The following is a 14,737-nucleotide window of genomic DNA, read 5'->3' as shown; positions in this document are numbered from 1 at the left end:
TTGGTAAAACTGTGTTTTGCTGTGTGGGTACCACTACCATCAACAACCACAACTGATATGGTTCTCAAATTCATAACCCAGCGCTGTCTCCTTCCCTTTCTTCATTTACTTTATTTTATTTTAAATTATTCCTATAAAGTCATCTTATGCTAGACACCTCAGAAAGAATGTCTCTCATGAAAATAAAGTTCTCAAGCATGAATCAGAAATTTTATATTTTTACTATTTTTTTTTTCCTTATCAAAGCAGAGTTACTTGGACTCTCCTAATTGAGCTATTGGGTTTTCCTAAGCTGTGGCTTCACTTAATATAGTAATAAGTGCTTCAAGCTCAAAAAAAAAAGTGACTACACCATGGGCTGTACTATGCCATTGCATTTGCCTAATAGCACACTTTCTGTTAATTCAACAAAAAGAACCTACTACATCTCAAGAAGCAGCCTTCCTAGCTAGTTAAATATTCTGTTAGCACAGATCAATAAAACAACATTTGCTTGAGATACTGTCATCCTGGATTTAAGAGCCTGAATGGTTCGAATCTTTAATTAGTTCATAATAGGTAGGACCAGAGCTATTTCTGGCTTAAATTAAATTTTCAGAAGAAAAATAAATTTATGAATGTGCTCCACCACAGAAACAGCATTCCACTTAAAACAATACCCATTTCCTAGAAGTAAAACACTAAAAGACTCATCCACGAGAACACTGATGTGTGTTCCCTTCTCTTCTGGATTTAAAAGTTGATAATTATATTTCTAAGAACCAGCACTGTGGCTTGTAAGGTTGACATGAAGATAGGGAAGGAGATGTCTTAGGGGATAATTTCTTGGTAATGAGTTCCTCTAGAATGCAGAACACGTACAATTACGAAGAATAAACACATTACTATAAAATATGAAGGAGAAACCTTACCCGAATCCAGAAAGCAAGCGACAGAAGAGAAAGAAGCCATAACCTTGGACAAATGAAGAAAGGAAGGCAAAGAATCCGTTGACAGACATGCAAATCAGAAGAGACTGTCTCCTTCCCACTTTGTCTGCCAGGCCTCCCCAGAAGAACGCCCCCACCATCATCCCGAGGTACACTATGCTGCCTGCAACACACAGAAAACAAAGAAACACGTCAGAGATCAGGAGTAAACGACACACGTAACAGCAAAAGAACAACAGACAAAGTACATTCCAGCATTTTGCATGGGAAAAATTTCCTTTAAAAATATTTCCTTCAGGACACACGAGTCGGTTTTCGAGTTAGACAGTGAGCTCTGTGGGGACCTCTGGCTGCATGACCAATGGTAAGAGCAAAAGACCAAGCAGTCACATTCTCCCAGCCTCACGGGGATGGGTCCGCAGTGGGCAGGCAGAAGGAGTCTCCACAGAGAACAATCCTGGAGTACGACTCACAGTCATGTCACCTTTGGTCCGAACGCCCAGCTCAGCACCATGACAAGGTCAAGATGGGAGACTGAGCCAAGGGCTCCCAGGTCAACGTGGATTCCCCCACCTGCTTCTAATCTCTGCCTGTAGCAGATGGCCTGAGCCAAGGCCAGACTCTTGGGAACCCTCTAAAGAATTCCAAGGGTTCTTTCTCTCCAAGTCCCTTTGAAAGCCCTTCCTTCCAAGGAAGGGAAGCTCGGGAAGGTGGGTCTAGAGATTATGAGAGTTAATCTTAAAATAGTCTCAAACTCTGTTCATGAGAGAAAACTTCTTTTTGGAGTCAGGAGCTTAAGGAGCCTAAGGAGAAGGGAAATAGCTGTTAGTAGCTTGAGAATTATTAAACTTATCAGGGTTGGCTTTGCTTCCATAAGGGAAACAGATGGAAAATCAAGAGTTAGATAGATGTCCCTCTTGGTGTCACTGTGAGTCTATACTTGAATTTTCTAATTCACTTGATTCTTCTAAAAAACCAGGCTCCATAAGCCCTGCCCAGAATCTTTCTCAGGATGAAACAATATCAGGTATGGCAAACGTTACTTCAGGGAGGTCTCTAAAGGGTGTGCAATGTCTAGGGGAAATGTCATAATTAATAAATGAAAGTTGCTATATCCACATGTGGTGTCAAAAAAGCTGCTACTACATCTCTCATCCATTGCTCCTTTGTCCCTTGCTTCACCAAAGCACCATGTGAACAGTCCTTTTCAAAGGTACAGTCACCATACTCAGCAGCATCTAAAGAACAAGCTAAAAAACACTGGTTTAGCTTTACATTAGCTTGGGAAAATCCTATTCAAATATTCACTGCGAATTCATTTGTTTAACATACAGTTAATGCATCAATAGGAGACCCAGGAGGAGAACATCTGGCAAAGTCTGGTGACTCTCACGTCAATGACATGCATGGGTTGCTTTGCACATAGCCGCGTACAGACAGCTACAGTGGACGGCGCAATTACACCATAAGACAACACAAAAGCTGCTTTTATTAGGCTGGGGTACTGCAAAGAGGTGGGTGGTCATCCTTTGCCTGGCTGGGGATGGCATGTTTTTCTCTGTAGTATGAGGCTGACCATACACAGATCATCCATCTCCATAAAGAGATGCCTCATAGCATGAGGCCCAGTGCATGTCCAGGAGACAACCGAAAGGTGCCAGCACAAGGCAAAGGAATCCCAAAGCAGACAGATCCACCCAGGGAAACGCACGTGCAGCACATCTCCTATTTCCAGCACAAGAGGCTCACGTTCGACACGCAGGCTTCTCAGAAGAACAATCGGCAGCTAAGCGTCTTCATAATGACATCTGTGTCTTTAAAAAGGCCTGCGAATCAGAAAGTGAGCCCCCACAGATCCGCAGTGGCCCATGGCTGCTGCAACCTGAAGCCTGGGAATCCTCCATGTCGCTCCAGCCCAGGAGCCCCTGCCAGCTCCAAGTGCTTGCGGGAATTAACTTAATCCTCACGACAACCCTCTGAGGTTAACGCTACGGAGGCCAGTTCACTGGTGAGGAACCCAAGGGACAGAGGCGTGAATGACCTGACCACAGAACAGTGAGTGGTGACTCCATCTGTCGGAAGTTCTTTGTATGATGTGGTTGTGATTCCTCTAACCATCCTGGCTGCCCTCCCGTGAAAACATTCCAGTCTGTCCAGGCTCCTGTGTGGCGGTACCATCTAGAACTGAAAGCAGTTCCTCAAATGTCTCTGAGGTGCCTTCTCCCTGGGCACACCCTCACAGAATCAGAGTTAAGTCCAGGGTAGCAGAAAATGATAGACGGGAGTTAGGGAAAATGCTGCTTCGTCCTACCCAAGCATTGACAGGGGTGCACTAGTCATTCTCAGACATAGGGGTTGGTGTTGAAAACAGCTCGGTGGTGCCAGAGGGAAATGAAAATCCAATCTCGCTGGAAAGAACAGGCTCCTGCACCATGTTCCAAAGCAGGGCGGCTCTCTTGCTTCCCGGGTGCAGGAGGGATGATGCTCCTGCTGGGCTGGTCTCCATATTTTTAGAATGGAATCTCCATCATTCCCCTTCTTCTGGGCAGTCGCCAGCAGCCTCGTCCTCATGAAGCCACACCATAGCCAGGTGAAGTGATGGTTCCAGCACTTCAAGGGCTCATACTGGAGCTAGATTTCCCCCACCCAGCAGGAGTGTGAGGCACAGCCCCATCCCGGGGCCTCTCACAGCTCCAACATGGTAACGGCTGAGTGAGCCGGGCTCACCCTTGACTTCTGTGATGGAGATGACGTATGACTGACAAGGGGCAAAAAAACCCTCATTTATCATTAGCACTGTGTATGTAAGCCACTTGAAAATAAAACTTAAAAATAATATTTAAGGGTTTTAATATGTAGAAGAGTAAAATAAAAATGGCCCATCCTTCAACTCCCCAAGATATCCTTATTAACATATATATACATATATATATATTTTAAAAACACAAATATGCCTACATGGCCAAAAATTGAACCACATAGAAATGTACAAAATGAAAAGTCTCCTTCTCCCCTATCCCTTGACCCTCTTCCCAAAGGTAACTATTATCAATTTTTTTCTAATTCTTCCAGAATGTTTATACATATAAATATATAAAATGGATACCCTGTAGGAATCGCCTGTTAAATATAGGGTTTTTTTTTCCCCTGTGTAATGTTTTTCTTTTCTCCTCTTGTGTTTAGGATTTCTAAACTAAGCAAACCAGAAATAAATCTCCACCACAATTTTAATAACTCTTCAAAATACATTTTGTATATTTCAGGAAAGCATTCACTATCAGCTATTAAGGGAAAACCAAACAGTTATTTCTCCATCTTGCATTATTTCTATGCCTAAAATAAATACATCCCAACCTCCTTAAAAGACAGGATATTAAATTCAATTTTAAAGAATTTATGGAGCACCCACCATGCATGACTCTTCCTGAAGTGCCAGAAATATAAGGATTTATAAGTCATGATCCCTGACCTTAGAGAAGGAATAACTTGAGCCAACCTTTGTCGGATGCCTACTCTGAAACAGGAGAGGGGTGAGGCGGTTTCACACCCATTATCTCACGCAACCCTCCCAACAACCCCATCTGATCACGGCCACTACAGAGGGGGGCATCCAGGCTGGAAAATTCCATGGCCTCCTGGGGACATATGACCAGGTCAGAGCAGTGCTGAATTATGCACTCAGGAACATGGGCTCCGAGTCCCTGAACTCTCTTTCTACTCCATCAAGATGGCCTAAGGAGCCCATAATTCAGGAGGGAGACGAGGCACGTAACCTAACAAGCCCAACCATGAGGCGTGCGCTGCAATGCAGCCACAACTGGGAGCAGAGGGGCTCGAGTAGCAGAGAGGCTACTAATTCTGACTGTGGCCTTGGGGAAAGTTTCACTGAGAAAGGAACATCTGAGAGGATTCTGAAGGACAAGAAAGATTTCAAGATGGTACGAAATTCCTCCACAACTGACAGGTTTAGCAAACAAATTGTAGCATCAAGCTATATCTTCACTTCTACTCTGGTTAAAAATATGTTTCAGATCTAAAGGTAATAATCTTTTTTTTTTTTTTTTTTGTGAGGAGATCAGCCCTGAGCTAACATCCGCCAATTCTCCTCTTTTTTTTATTTTTTTTTTTGCTGAGGAAGACGGCCCTGGGCTAACATCTGTGCCCATCTTCCTCCACTTTATATGGGACGCCGCCACAGCATGGCTTACCAAGCAGTGCGTCGGTGCGCGCCCGGGATCCGAACCAGCGAACCCCGGGCCGCCGCAGCGGAGCGCGCGCACTTAACCGCTTGCGCCACCGGGCCGGCCCGAAAGGTAATAATCTTTTATGCCTATGTTGGATTATTATTGGTAATTAGACTGTTCTATTGGGCAAGCTATGGGCAGAATTAAGCCTACCCAATAGCTTATTTGAGACAAACAGCACAATTAGAAGGTTCATTTGTTGATCGTGTGATGTAACTAAAGCCAAACCTTTGAATGTCAGCCAAGGCACAATGTGAATAAAACTGGGAACACTCTGGGATTGTCTGAATACAAATTGTATTTCTTGCCTTGTTTGTTTCCATATGCCCATTTGTCTTCACCGTGTTACAGTGAGGAGTCCTTGGAAACTCAGAGCCGGGACACGCTCTTCCTGTAGACCAGTCTTCTCTGTTCTCCTCTCCATGATGCTGCTGATGGTGAGAACTAATAGGCATTTTAGTCCAAAGTCCCTTTTCTCACAGGTGGGAAAACTGAGGCTGTGAGAAGCCAGTACTTGAAATCAGGTCTTCTAGATCCTTGCTCCTCAGGGTATGACTCCTGGACCAACAGCACCGGCACCCTGGGGGAACTTACTAGAAATGCAGACTCTAAGGCTCCACTCCAGGCCTACTGACTCAGCATCTGCATTTGAACAAGACCCCCAGGTGATCTGTGTGCACTCCAAGAAAGCACTTAGGCTGGTGTGCTTTCCATTAAAACACATAACCCCTCTAATACACTGTTTTTACTTAAAGTTGGTATTTGTCTAACACATATTTGAGGAGCAGAGATGCAGGCTACAGCATATTTTAATCCCAAAGACACAGAACAAGCAAGATCTCCGTCCAGGAGCCAGAGATCGCACAGGGCAAGCAGGAGCCGTGCACTTAGGAGCTCTGCGCCTCTCCTAGGACCTGCTTCCTCAGACTAGAGGCAGCCCTCCAGTGCTGAGAGAGGTCAGCCTCTGATTCTCGGATCCTCTCATGGATTTAACGAAGATTTTAATTCAGCTGGGCCTTCAGGAGGTTGAACCTGACCTGAGAAATGAACGGGGCTGAGGTTCGCTCCACTCCTCCCACCACAGCTGGCCCGGCATTCTGGGCCAGCCCAGCCTCTGTCTTTCAGAAGACACAAAGAGGCCTCAAGCACAACTTTCCCATTACAGTGTTTTCTAACATGGGGGCTGATTCCACTTTATTTAATCATACCCTCATTTCCCCTGATAAATGTCACATTTCCACTTCTGTCTCTTTGCTAAGCTGCTTTTGATTCTTTCTGACAATCTCTAAGGAGCATATCATTTCCCCCAACACCATTTTAAACCACATTTAAACTAAATAGAACAATTTTAACAAATGGTATATGATGTTTTTCTCATAGTAATTTCTAGGCAATAGGTTTTTAAAAATTGTTTTAAGCACTTGAGTTATCCATGGCTACACATTATAATTCATTGCACCATTTATTTACAAATTGATTTTCAAAAAAACATTCTGTGGTGGTATTCTGCATTCAATGATAAATAATCTCCACGAGGCGATGATCGTGCTCACCTTTTATAAGGGGACTTTCGTAGGTTAAAACCGATTTTTAAGTCAAAGTAAAATAAAAATAAATCTTTAAGAATAACAATGACAGTTCTGGAAATGGTTGTTGAAAAGAATAACATAATATGATCTATTGTATGCACAGGATTGAGAAAAAAATACTTTATTGCCTAATTATGCTCATTATTTTTTAGATATTACTCCTTTCACGAGAGGCAGGTGAATTTATTTTCCCAAAGGTAGGGTTTTCTCCCACAAATTTGTGTTATACTTACAGTAGAAACCCACTTAGCCAATTTTCACTTAACCAACTCAATGGGTTAACCAACCCACCCACAGACACACCAAGAACCATTTCCTTGAACTCACCCCATCTTCCTTCTGCTTCCACCAGCAGTGCCTTAGGCTTCTCGTGTTTATTCCCAACCTGTTTATGTCAGTTTTGCTTGTTATTAATTATGTATTTAATTAAATATCAATCACATAAATAATGAAATGTGAATGTGAAAGGAAGGGGAGCTTCTTCTATGAAAACTAACTTAAGAAAGACTTGGGGGAGACGAGTTGTGAAAGTAAATCTGTGCTATTAAATAAATGTGAGCAATACGACTCTAAAAGATTGAGAAAAACCATAAAGAGACAAGATTCTGTGCTCAGACTGAAGCATATGTGTCTTTGAGTCCTCACTCCACTTTAAAGAAATTAAAACTGAAAATCAAAGCCACATAAGGGCTGCGGTGATGCAAGAAAGACGACGGGGTACTTCAGTCTGAAGATCGCTACTCAGAGGCAAGTCTTTGCTCCTGCATCCAAAGATGGTCACATGAATGCATGCTTACATGTTAAAACACAGTGTTTAAGTCCATATGTATATTGTACATGTTTTCCTGCTTTTACCAACTTTTACGTTAACTGACCAATTACCAGTCCAGATTTAATTAATGGGGTTTCTACCTTGCCTCAGGGGACCCTGAAGACATGCTTTGTGCTTAAAGAAATCAGGCTGGGGCCGGCCCCGTGGCTTAGCGGTTAAGTGCTCGCGCTCCGCTGCTGGCGGCCCAGGTTCGGATCCTGGGCGCGCACTGACGCACCGCTTCTCCAGCCATGCTGAGGCCGTGTCCCACACACAGCAACTGGAAGGATGTGCAGCTATGACATGCAACTATCTACTAGGGCTTTGGGGGGGGCAATAAATAAATAAAATCTTTAAAAAAAAAAGAAATCAGGCTGCATGGCCACTGGAATAGTCATCGATGACCCCCTAACTGGTTTATCTTATTCCTGAGGGCAGCACTGAGAACAGCACCCCCTGAGGGTCAGTTCCAGTGATCACAACCTCCCTCTTCCCCTCAAAGATTCCTTTTTTTTCACTGTACACCGGACAAACCCTGAAGTGAGGGCCAAGATGCCCAGGACTAGTTCCAGTCTTAAACCCTGAAGTGAGGGCCAAGATGCCCAGGACTAGTTCCAGTCTCCCTCTAACTAGTTGTAGACATCAGGCCATACTTTCAGCTTCCTCCAGGTCAAATGCTCGGGCTGGGCTAGGTGTTGTCAGCCCTGCAAATCTGGCCCAGTCTTTCTCTTCTGTTTGCGATTCTGTTTGAACCTCTATCCCTTGCTGGCCCCTTATGGAACCTCCCCACCCACCCACTGATATGGAAGCTTTCACAGCTGCTGCCCTGTGGTTGCTGCTCTAGGACCCCCAAGATGGTTGGCTAAGAGTGTGGCCACCCCTCAGCCAGACCCCACTGCAGTCCGTAAAGGCTGATTCCAGGGACCACTGTCGCTCCTCAGCTGCCCCTGCACCCACCCGATGCAAAGAAGGCAGCAGCATCTCTCTCTTTAATATCTACAATTTGCTATTTTTCATCATTACTGGTTTCAAATTCTGGGCTTGAATTAGAAAAATCTCATAAAATCTCAAGTGCAGTACTTGTTCTGTTGGATTCTTTCACTGAATGTGGTGAGAAGCGTACTTATTACTAAAGCCATGGGGTTGTGGGGAAAGAAGGAGAAATTTTTTTTTTCTAACCAAACACAATATCCTTCATCTCCATTCCACTACTGTTTACCCCTCTGAACTTTGGGTCAAGCAGCAAATAGGTAAGAGTCCACGCTTCTGAAACACAGGGCCTAGATCTGAAGTCTTTTTACTCGCTGTTTGATCTTGGCTAAGTTACTTAGTTTCTTTGGGCCTCAATTTTCTCCTCTGTATAACGGGGTTAAATGGGACAAAGCACTTGGCACTATGTGAAACACAGTTGTTCAATAAGAAACAACAACTAACATAACTGCTGGTGTGAGGGAAGGAGAGAAGAGTAGAGAACAGAACGGTGATGGAAAAGAGATGACAGGAAGAAAGGGAATGGGCTCTGGAAGGGTGCAGAAAGTGAAATTACAACTTTTGGCCTCTCTCAGCTCAAGTTCTGGAAAGAAACCACCTGTAACAGAAGTGGAAGAGTAATTTAATTTTTTAAATCTCAAAAAGTTACTTTTTCTCAGCTTGAAACTATTTAAATAATTAATTAATGGGCTTCTCCTAAAACCAACCCCTTACTTTTTCCAGTTACGATTTTTAGTAGCTACAGGTAAGGGCCATTATGTGTTCAAATGCATCCGTGGACTTTCACACAAGTAAAATAAAATAAAAGTAAAGGAAGTGATAATATCAAAGGCATATGTACAAATGAAAAAAAAAACTCCTTTCTAATTTGCAATGGAGAACACTTGCAACAAAAGTCAGCTCACCTTTGCTAGAAAGAACTGTAAATATCAGATGTAGTCAACAGCACATCTCTGACTTTTACATTTGGAAAGTCTGACATTTAAGTCCGTCGGTCCAGGCAGAGACTGAGGTAGCTGCTCATATGGGCAGTCATGCCATATCAAGTGACATCGCTACCTGTGACCTAAGCACACCTGGGCACTAACCGGCCTCTGAAGCCCAAAGACACTTTCACTGAATCCAGAGAGCCAACTGCAGAAAGAAAGTCCTAAGAAGCAAGCCAGTCTATTCCCTAACATCTTTCCTCGAATGACTAGCACACAGCATGCCCACTGGATAGGGGAAGAGACACTAAAACATTTTTGCATGTCCAGCTCTGCGGGCTCAAAGAAGGGCATTACAGCCACTTGGTGTTCAAAGCAGTAAAGGAACCAGTCTTGGGAAGCAAGAGCGCTACAGCGAGTCATCTGTGGTGCGCCACCAATACCACAGGTCAGTTCCACACCAGTGGGCTCCGTCTCTGCAAACTTCCCCCACGCCAAGGCCTGTGCTGGGGGAGAGAAGTGGCACCTGACTGAGCCCTGTCTTCAGTAACCACAATCACTGAGCCAACAAGGGAAGCAGGCCATCAATAATTCCACAGCTCCTCGTGGAGCTCCTGCTGTAAGCCAGGCGTCTTGCAGGGTATGAGGAGAGGGAGGAGAGGGGAGAGCGTGGAGCAGGGAGGGGAGGTCCACAAACAGGAAACAGACGTGGCCCTTCCTCTCGAGCAGCTCACAGTCTGTCTGGTGCAGTGGTTGTAGACAGTGGCTGCACACTAGGATCATCTGGGAGCTTTAGGAAAAAAGACAGTGCTGCCCAGGCCACACCAGAGACTCTGGTTCTGTGGGCGACAGCTCCCCGAAGAAGTGACAGCACTTCTAATCTTCCCAAATGATTCTAATACGAAGCTGTGGCTTTGAACCTTTGGCATCCTGGGAGATTAAAAACATGCAAAACAGGGACCAGCCGGTGGTGCAGCCATTAAGTGTGCACGCTCTACTTCGGCGGCCCGGAGTTCACAGGTTCAGATCCTGGGTGCGCACTGATGCACCGCTTATCAAGCCACACTGTGGCGGCATCTCATATAAAGTAGAGGAAGATGGGCACAGATGTTAGCCCAGGGCCAATCTCCCTCAGCAAAAAAAGAGGATTGACATCGGATGTTAGCTCAGGGCTAATCTTCCTCACCACAAAAAAAAAAAAAAAGCAAAACATTAATTACCACAAAATGAAATACATGCTATAATTAAGGTGAGTACCTTATGCTTAAGGGGAAAAAAGGAGTGACTTAATTAGTTCCAGGGAATTCTGAAAAGCTTCCCATAGAAGGTAATGGTGAGTTATGCTGAGTTTTGAGCAATGACTAAGAATTCTCCAAGAGGGGAAAGTCCCAAGGGAAGGAAGAAGATCATGTTCAGGTTTGGAGGTGTGTCACAGCACAAGACACTAAGGGGACTCTAGGTAGCTTGGGTGGGTGGAACGCAGAGTTCACGTGTGGGGTGAGAATGGCAAGAGATGAGGCTGGAAGGCAAGTTGGAGTCAACCTGAGGAGCTGGACTTTATCCTTGAGGAAACTAAAAAGCAGACTGGACAACATCCACGCCTGAAAAGATCATTTCACCAACTGTGTGGAGGATAAACTGCAGGGGGGTAAGATGCGGGGGTGGGAGGGACTAGGGAGGCAGCTGAGGCCTGAGGGGCCTGGAGCACAAAATTTAAGGAAGCACTCACTCCCAGGGGCCAGCTGTGCACTTGCCGGACCCTGAGAGTGAGTGCTTCCTTAAATGCGTGCTCCAGGCCCCTCCTCCTCACCCTGGTCCTGGTCCTGGTCCGCTCCGGAAGGACAGCCAGCTGCTGGAACATCACTGGGAAGGTAACTCCAGTAGCCCAGGGAAGCAACATGGAGCCTGACCCAACACAGGAGCAGCAGGCTTGCAGAAGAGGGACAGGCTGGGGGTATTTCTAGGAGTCAGAGTCCACAGTTCTTGTCAACTGAGGGGTGAGGCAAGGAGGAGTGGAAGCTGACACTGAGGATTCCGGCTTGGGACAGGTCACAATAAAATTAGTAAGGAGAGGAATACAAGAGGAGGGCAGGCCTGACAGGGCAATGTCTTAAACAAGTGAGGACGATGTTCTCATGAGTAACCCTGTTATGCTGTCTGTGAACAGGGGAGCGTAGGCCAGTACAAGCAATACGTCCAGATCAATAAAGCAATGATCTATGACACAGCTGGTCATCAGGAAATGCTTCAGGAAGGGAGCAGGGCTTGAGTTGAGCCTCAAAAAAGAACAAGGAGAATATGCATAAGAGCAGGCAGAGTGGCATTTTTGCTTCCTCTCAGACACACACAGCAGCGCGGGGAAAGGTCTGGAACCTGAGAAGTTCGGGTAGGTTAGGAGAGCGAGGAGCCTGGTTAGTGCGGCTGGGTTGGGTACGTGGAGAAAGACAAGTAAGAGAAAATCCTTAAACATGAAGCCAAGAAATTTTTAATTACTTGTGTGGACAACAAGGAGCCACTTATGGGTTCCTGAGTGGGGGATCAACACAATCAAAGCCCTAGTGTGAAAAGACAGGGACACTTTTGAGCAAGTCGGGCACACCTCCTACAAAGGGCCAGGTAATGAACATCTGCGACTGCAGGCTGTACGCGCTCGATGAGCTCCTCACCTCTGCCGCTGCAGCGCGAAAGCAGCCACAGAGGACACAGAGCAAACGGGCATGGCTGTGTTCCAACAAAGCCATTTACACAATCAGGAGAGGGCCGGGTTTGCCCGTGGGCGGTCGATTCAGCCCCCGGCTTTGAGGAGAAGTTGGCCTGTAGCAGTGCTGGGGGCAGGTGGGCTGTGACTGAACAGGGGAGGGGATTATCTGAGAGGCAGTACAAAGCTCAACACCAAGGCTGGGGTGACAAGAGAAGAGCGTGCTCGGGAGGTGGCAGCACAGAGAGGCAGTGAGAGCCTCGTGAAAGGGGATTTCTCTGCCAGGATGAAGGAGAGGAGACAGAGGAGCCACCCTTGAGGAAAAGCCACACTTAGAGAAGGAAAAGAAGTCAGAGATGAGAAGTGTGGGCAAGGAGATAGGAAGAGGGGGCGGGCAGAGGAGAGAACACCTCAGAAGACACGGAGAAGAGGGAAGGCTGCTCAGCACAGGGACTCGGGGAGACCTCCCGAAGGGGCGATCTCCGTGCAGCAGTCAGGACCAAGCAGAGATGGGGGGGACCACAGTGAGGAGGTGCAGGCTGGGTGTAGCCATGCACCCCTGCAATTCACAGGGCCAAAGGCGCACGTGGGGCTGGACCGGAAAGAAAACTGGAACAAATGCACCAGCACAGGGGAGCAGTGAAGACAGACAACAGCATCGTCAAGCATATGAACACGGATGTGACTGCCCTGAAACCACAGCCACAAACATAACGGAGCAGAGCACGGGGCTCAGCCACCGAAAGAACAGGCTGTTTTGGAAGAACAGTGCTATCATGTGTCTCATTTCCAGAAAGTGCATGAAAAACAGGCTTATGAGAGATTTATTAATCTCCTCAAGTTTAAGTAGTATAACTTCAAGCAATGAAAGGAATTTCTCAGAGAAGTCTCTTTTCTATCAGCACAAATAAAGCATAAAAATCTACAAAGAACTGTTATTTTACAGGAGCTAGTATTTTAGAGGAACAGAACAAGAAAATAATCTTTGAACTAAGTCCATATTATATCTTTAGATATTTTAAGCAGCAGAAGGCCTGGAGGGGAAGGACGCCTACAGCTTAACTGAGGCCACTTCCAGACCCGGGGATGTGACCAAGCATGGCAGGCAAAGAGGTCTGAAAACGGACTCAAAGGTCACAGCAAGCTTGATCAATATTGGCTGGAAAGCGACTACACAAGGCCTCCACGCTCCCTTTCGTGGGAAATTATCTGTAAGTTTCTTCATTGCTGCTGTTTTTTTTAAGTTTAGGTGGCAGATACCACAATAAAACCAGACTAGATCATAACAGATCCCAGGAAATGTCTAAAGAAAAAAATCAGTAGCCCATTTCTGACGCTCCAGCATGATCTTCTGTTTCCCAACATGGGCAGATACCTACGCTGTCAGCCCAGAGCCACGAGTGAATAAACATCGGGACCTGCCTTGGACTCATGGATGCTGGTCCTAATCCATTACTGCCGGCGAAGCCGAGGTGAACTCAGTGCGGCCCTTCTTGACACTTGAGATTTATTTTGTCATTAGTGACGAAACATCAATGCAAGGGCTCCTCAATCCCAAACTGTCAGCAGTACACGAGGTCTTTCAGGGAAGGTCATCCAAATGTTCAGGCGCCAACTCACAGACTGAAGCTGGTATTTAGCAGCTGATTATTCTTATTATGATTATAAATGTTTGTGTCTAGCATGAGCAGTTAGCCATCTGCTTCTCAGATTAGGAAGGGAAAAATGTGATCACTTTGAGAGTAAGAAAAAAGCAGGAATTTTAATCAATTCTTATATTATGGCTCCAAAACAAAACCATTTTGTTTTCACCTCTAAAACCTAAGACAGGGCATGTTAAAAATCAACCCACCCCCAATCCCTCAATGTCCCTCAAACACACCATAGTCATTCCTGTTTTTGAATCTTTATCCAATGAACTTTACCTGAAGCATCTTCTCTTGCTTTTCATCCAAATCCTGTCCTGGAACTTCGCCTCCACATTCTTTGTGAGAACACCCCAGACTACTCGAGTTATCACGAGTAACTTGTACACATTCTCATCCACATTCTGACTTGTATTCTTCGTCAGTATTTCATGTGCATCAGTCTTATTTCTAAAACTAATTTACAATTTGACCCTTGGTATGCACCATATCTTATGGCGTCTTATTCTGAAACTTCATGAGACTATATTGCTCTAGGCACATTTTAAATAATTAGTAAAACCTAGCTAATTTAATTTGAATTTAACCTAGGAGGTCTAACTCAAACCCTAGTACCTCTCACATACAGCTAAGCAATTGATGGAACTAACGTAAATCTGAAATTCTGACCATCAGATCTTGAGTGTCCCTGGAAAGGGTGATAAACGGCATCCTTGAGACCTCTTGTCTAGAAGAGTGATTCCCAAATGCTCATCTACAGAACAGGCTTCATGAGAAACTGTCCACCCGCCTACAGCAAAATGAGAAAAACAAGGAAAATGAGATGCCTTTTTCATAAAGATAAATTTATTCAATTGAAAGGAAGCTCCTTTACACTAAGGATCTGTCCTTCCTATTACTTTGA

At 45.2% G+C, this 14,737-nt stretch overlaps 1 protein-coding gene across 1 annotated transcript in view; it reads right to left on the bottom strand.

Annotated features, from left to right (window-relative positions):
* SV2C (synaptic vesicle glycoprotein 2C) overlaps positions 1-14,737 on the bottom strand; it is a 200,593-nt gene that overhangs the window by 105,719 nt on the left and 80,137 nt on the right. Inside the window, exon 3 of the mRNA XM_058565464.1 lies at positions 912-1,092. Coding sequence (XP_058421447.1) covers positions 912-1,092 — 181 coding nt within the window. The remainder of the gene's footprint in view (positions 1-911; positions 1,093-14,737) is intronic.

The sequence above is a fragment of the Diceros bicornis genome, chromosome 1, assembly GCF_020826845.1.
Source record: "Diceros bicornis minor isolate mBicDic1 chromosome 1, mDicBic1.mat.cur, whole genome shotgun sequence".
NCBI classification, from domain to species: Eukaryota; Metazoa; Chordata; class Mammalia; order Perissodactyla; family Rhinocerotidae; genus Diceros; species Diceros bicornis.
The sequence above is the reverse complement of the archived record's forward strand: the minus strand, read 5'-3'. Positions and strand labels throughout refer to the sequence as shown.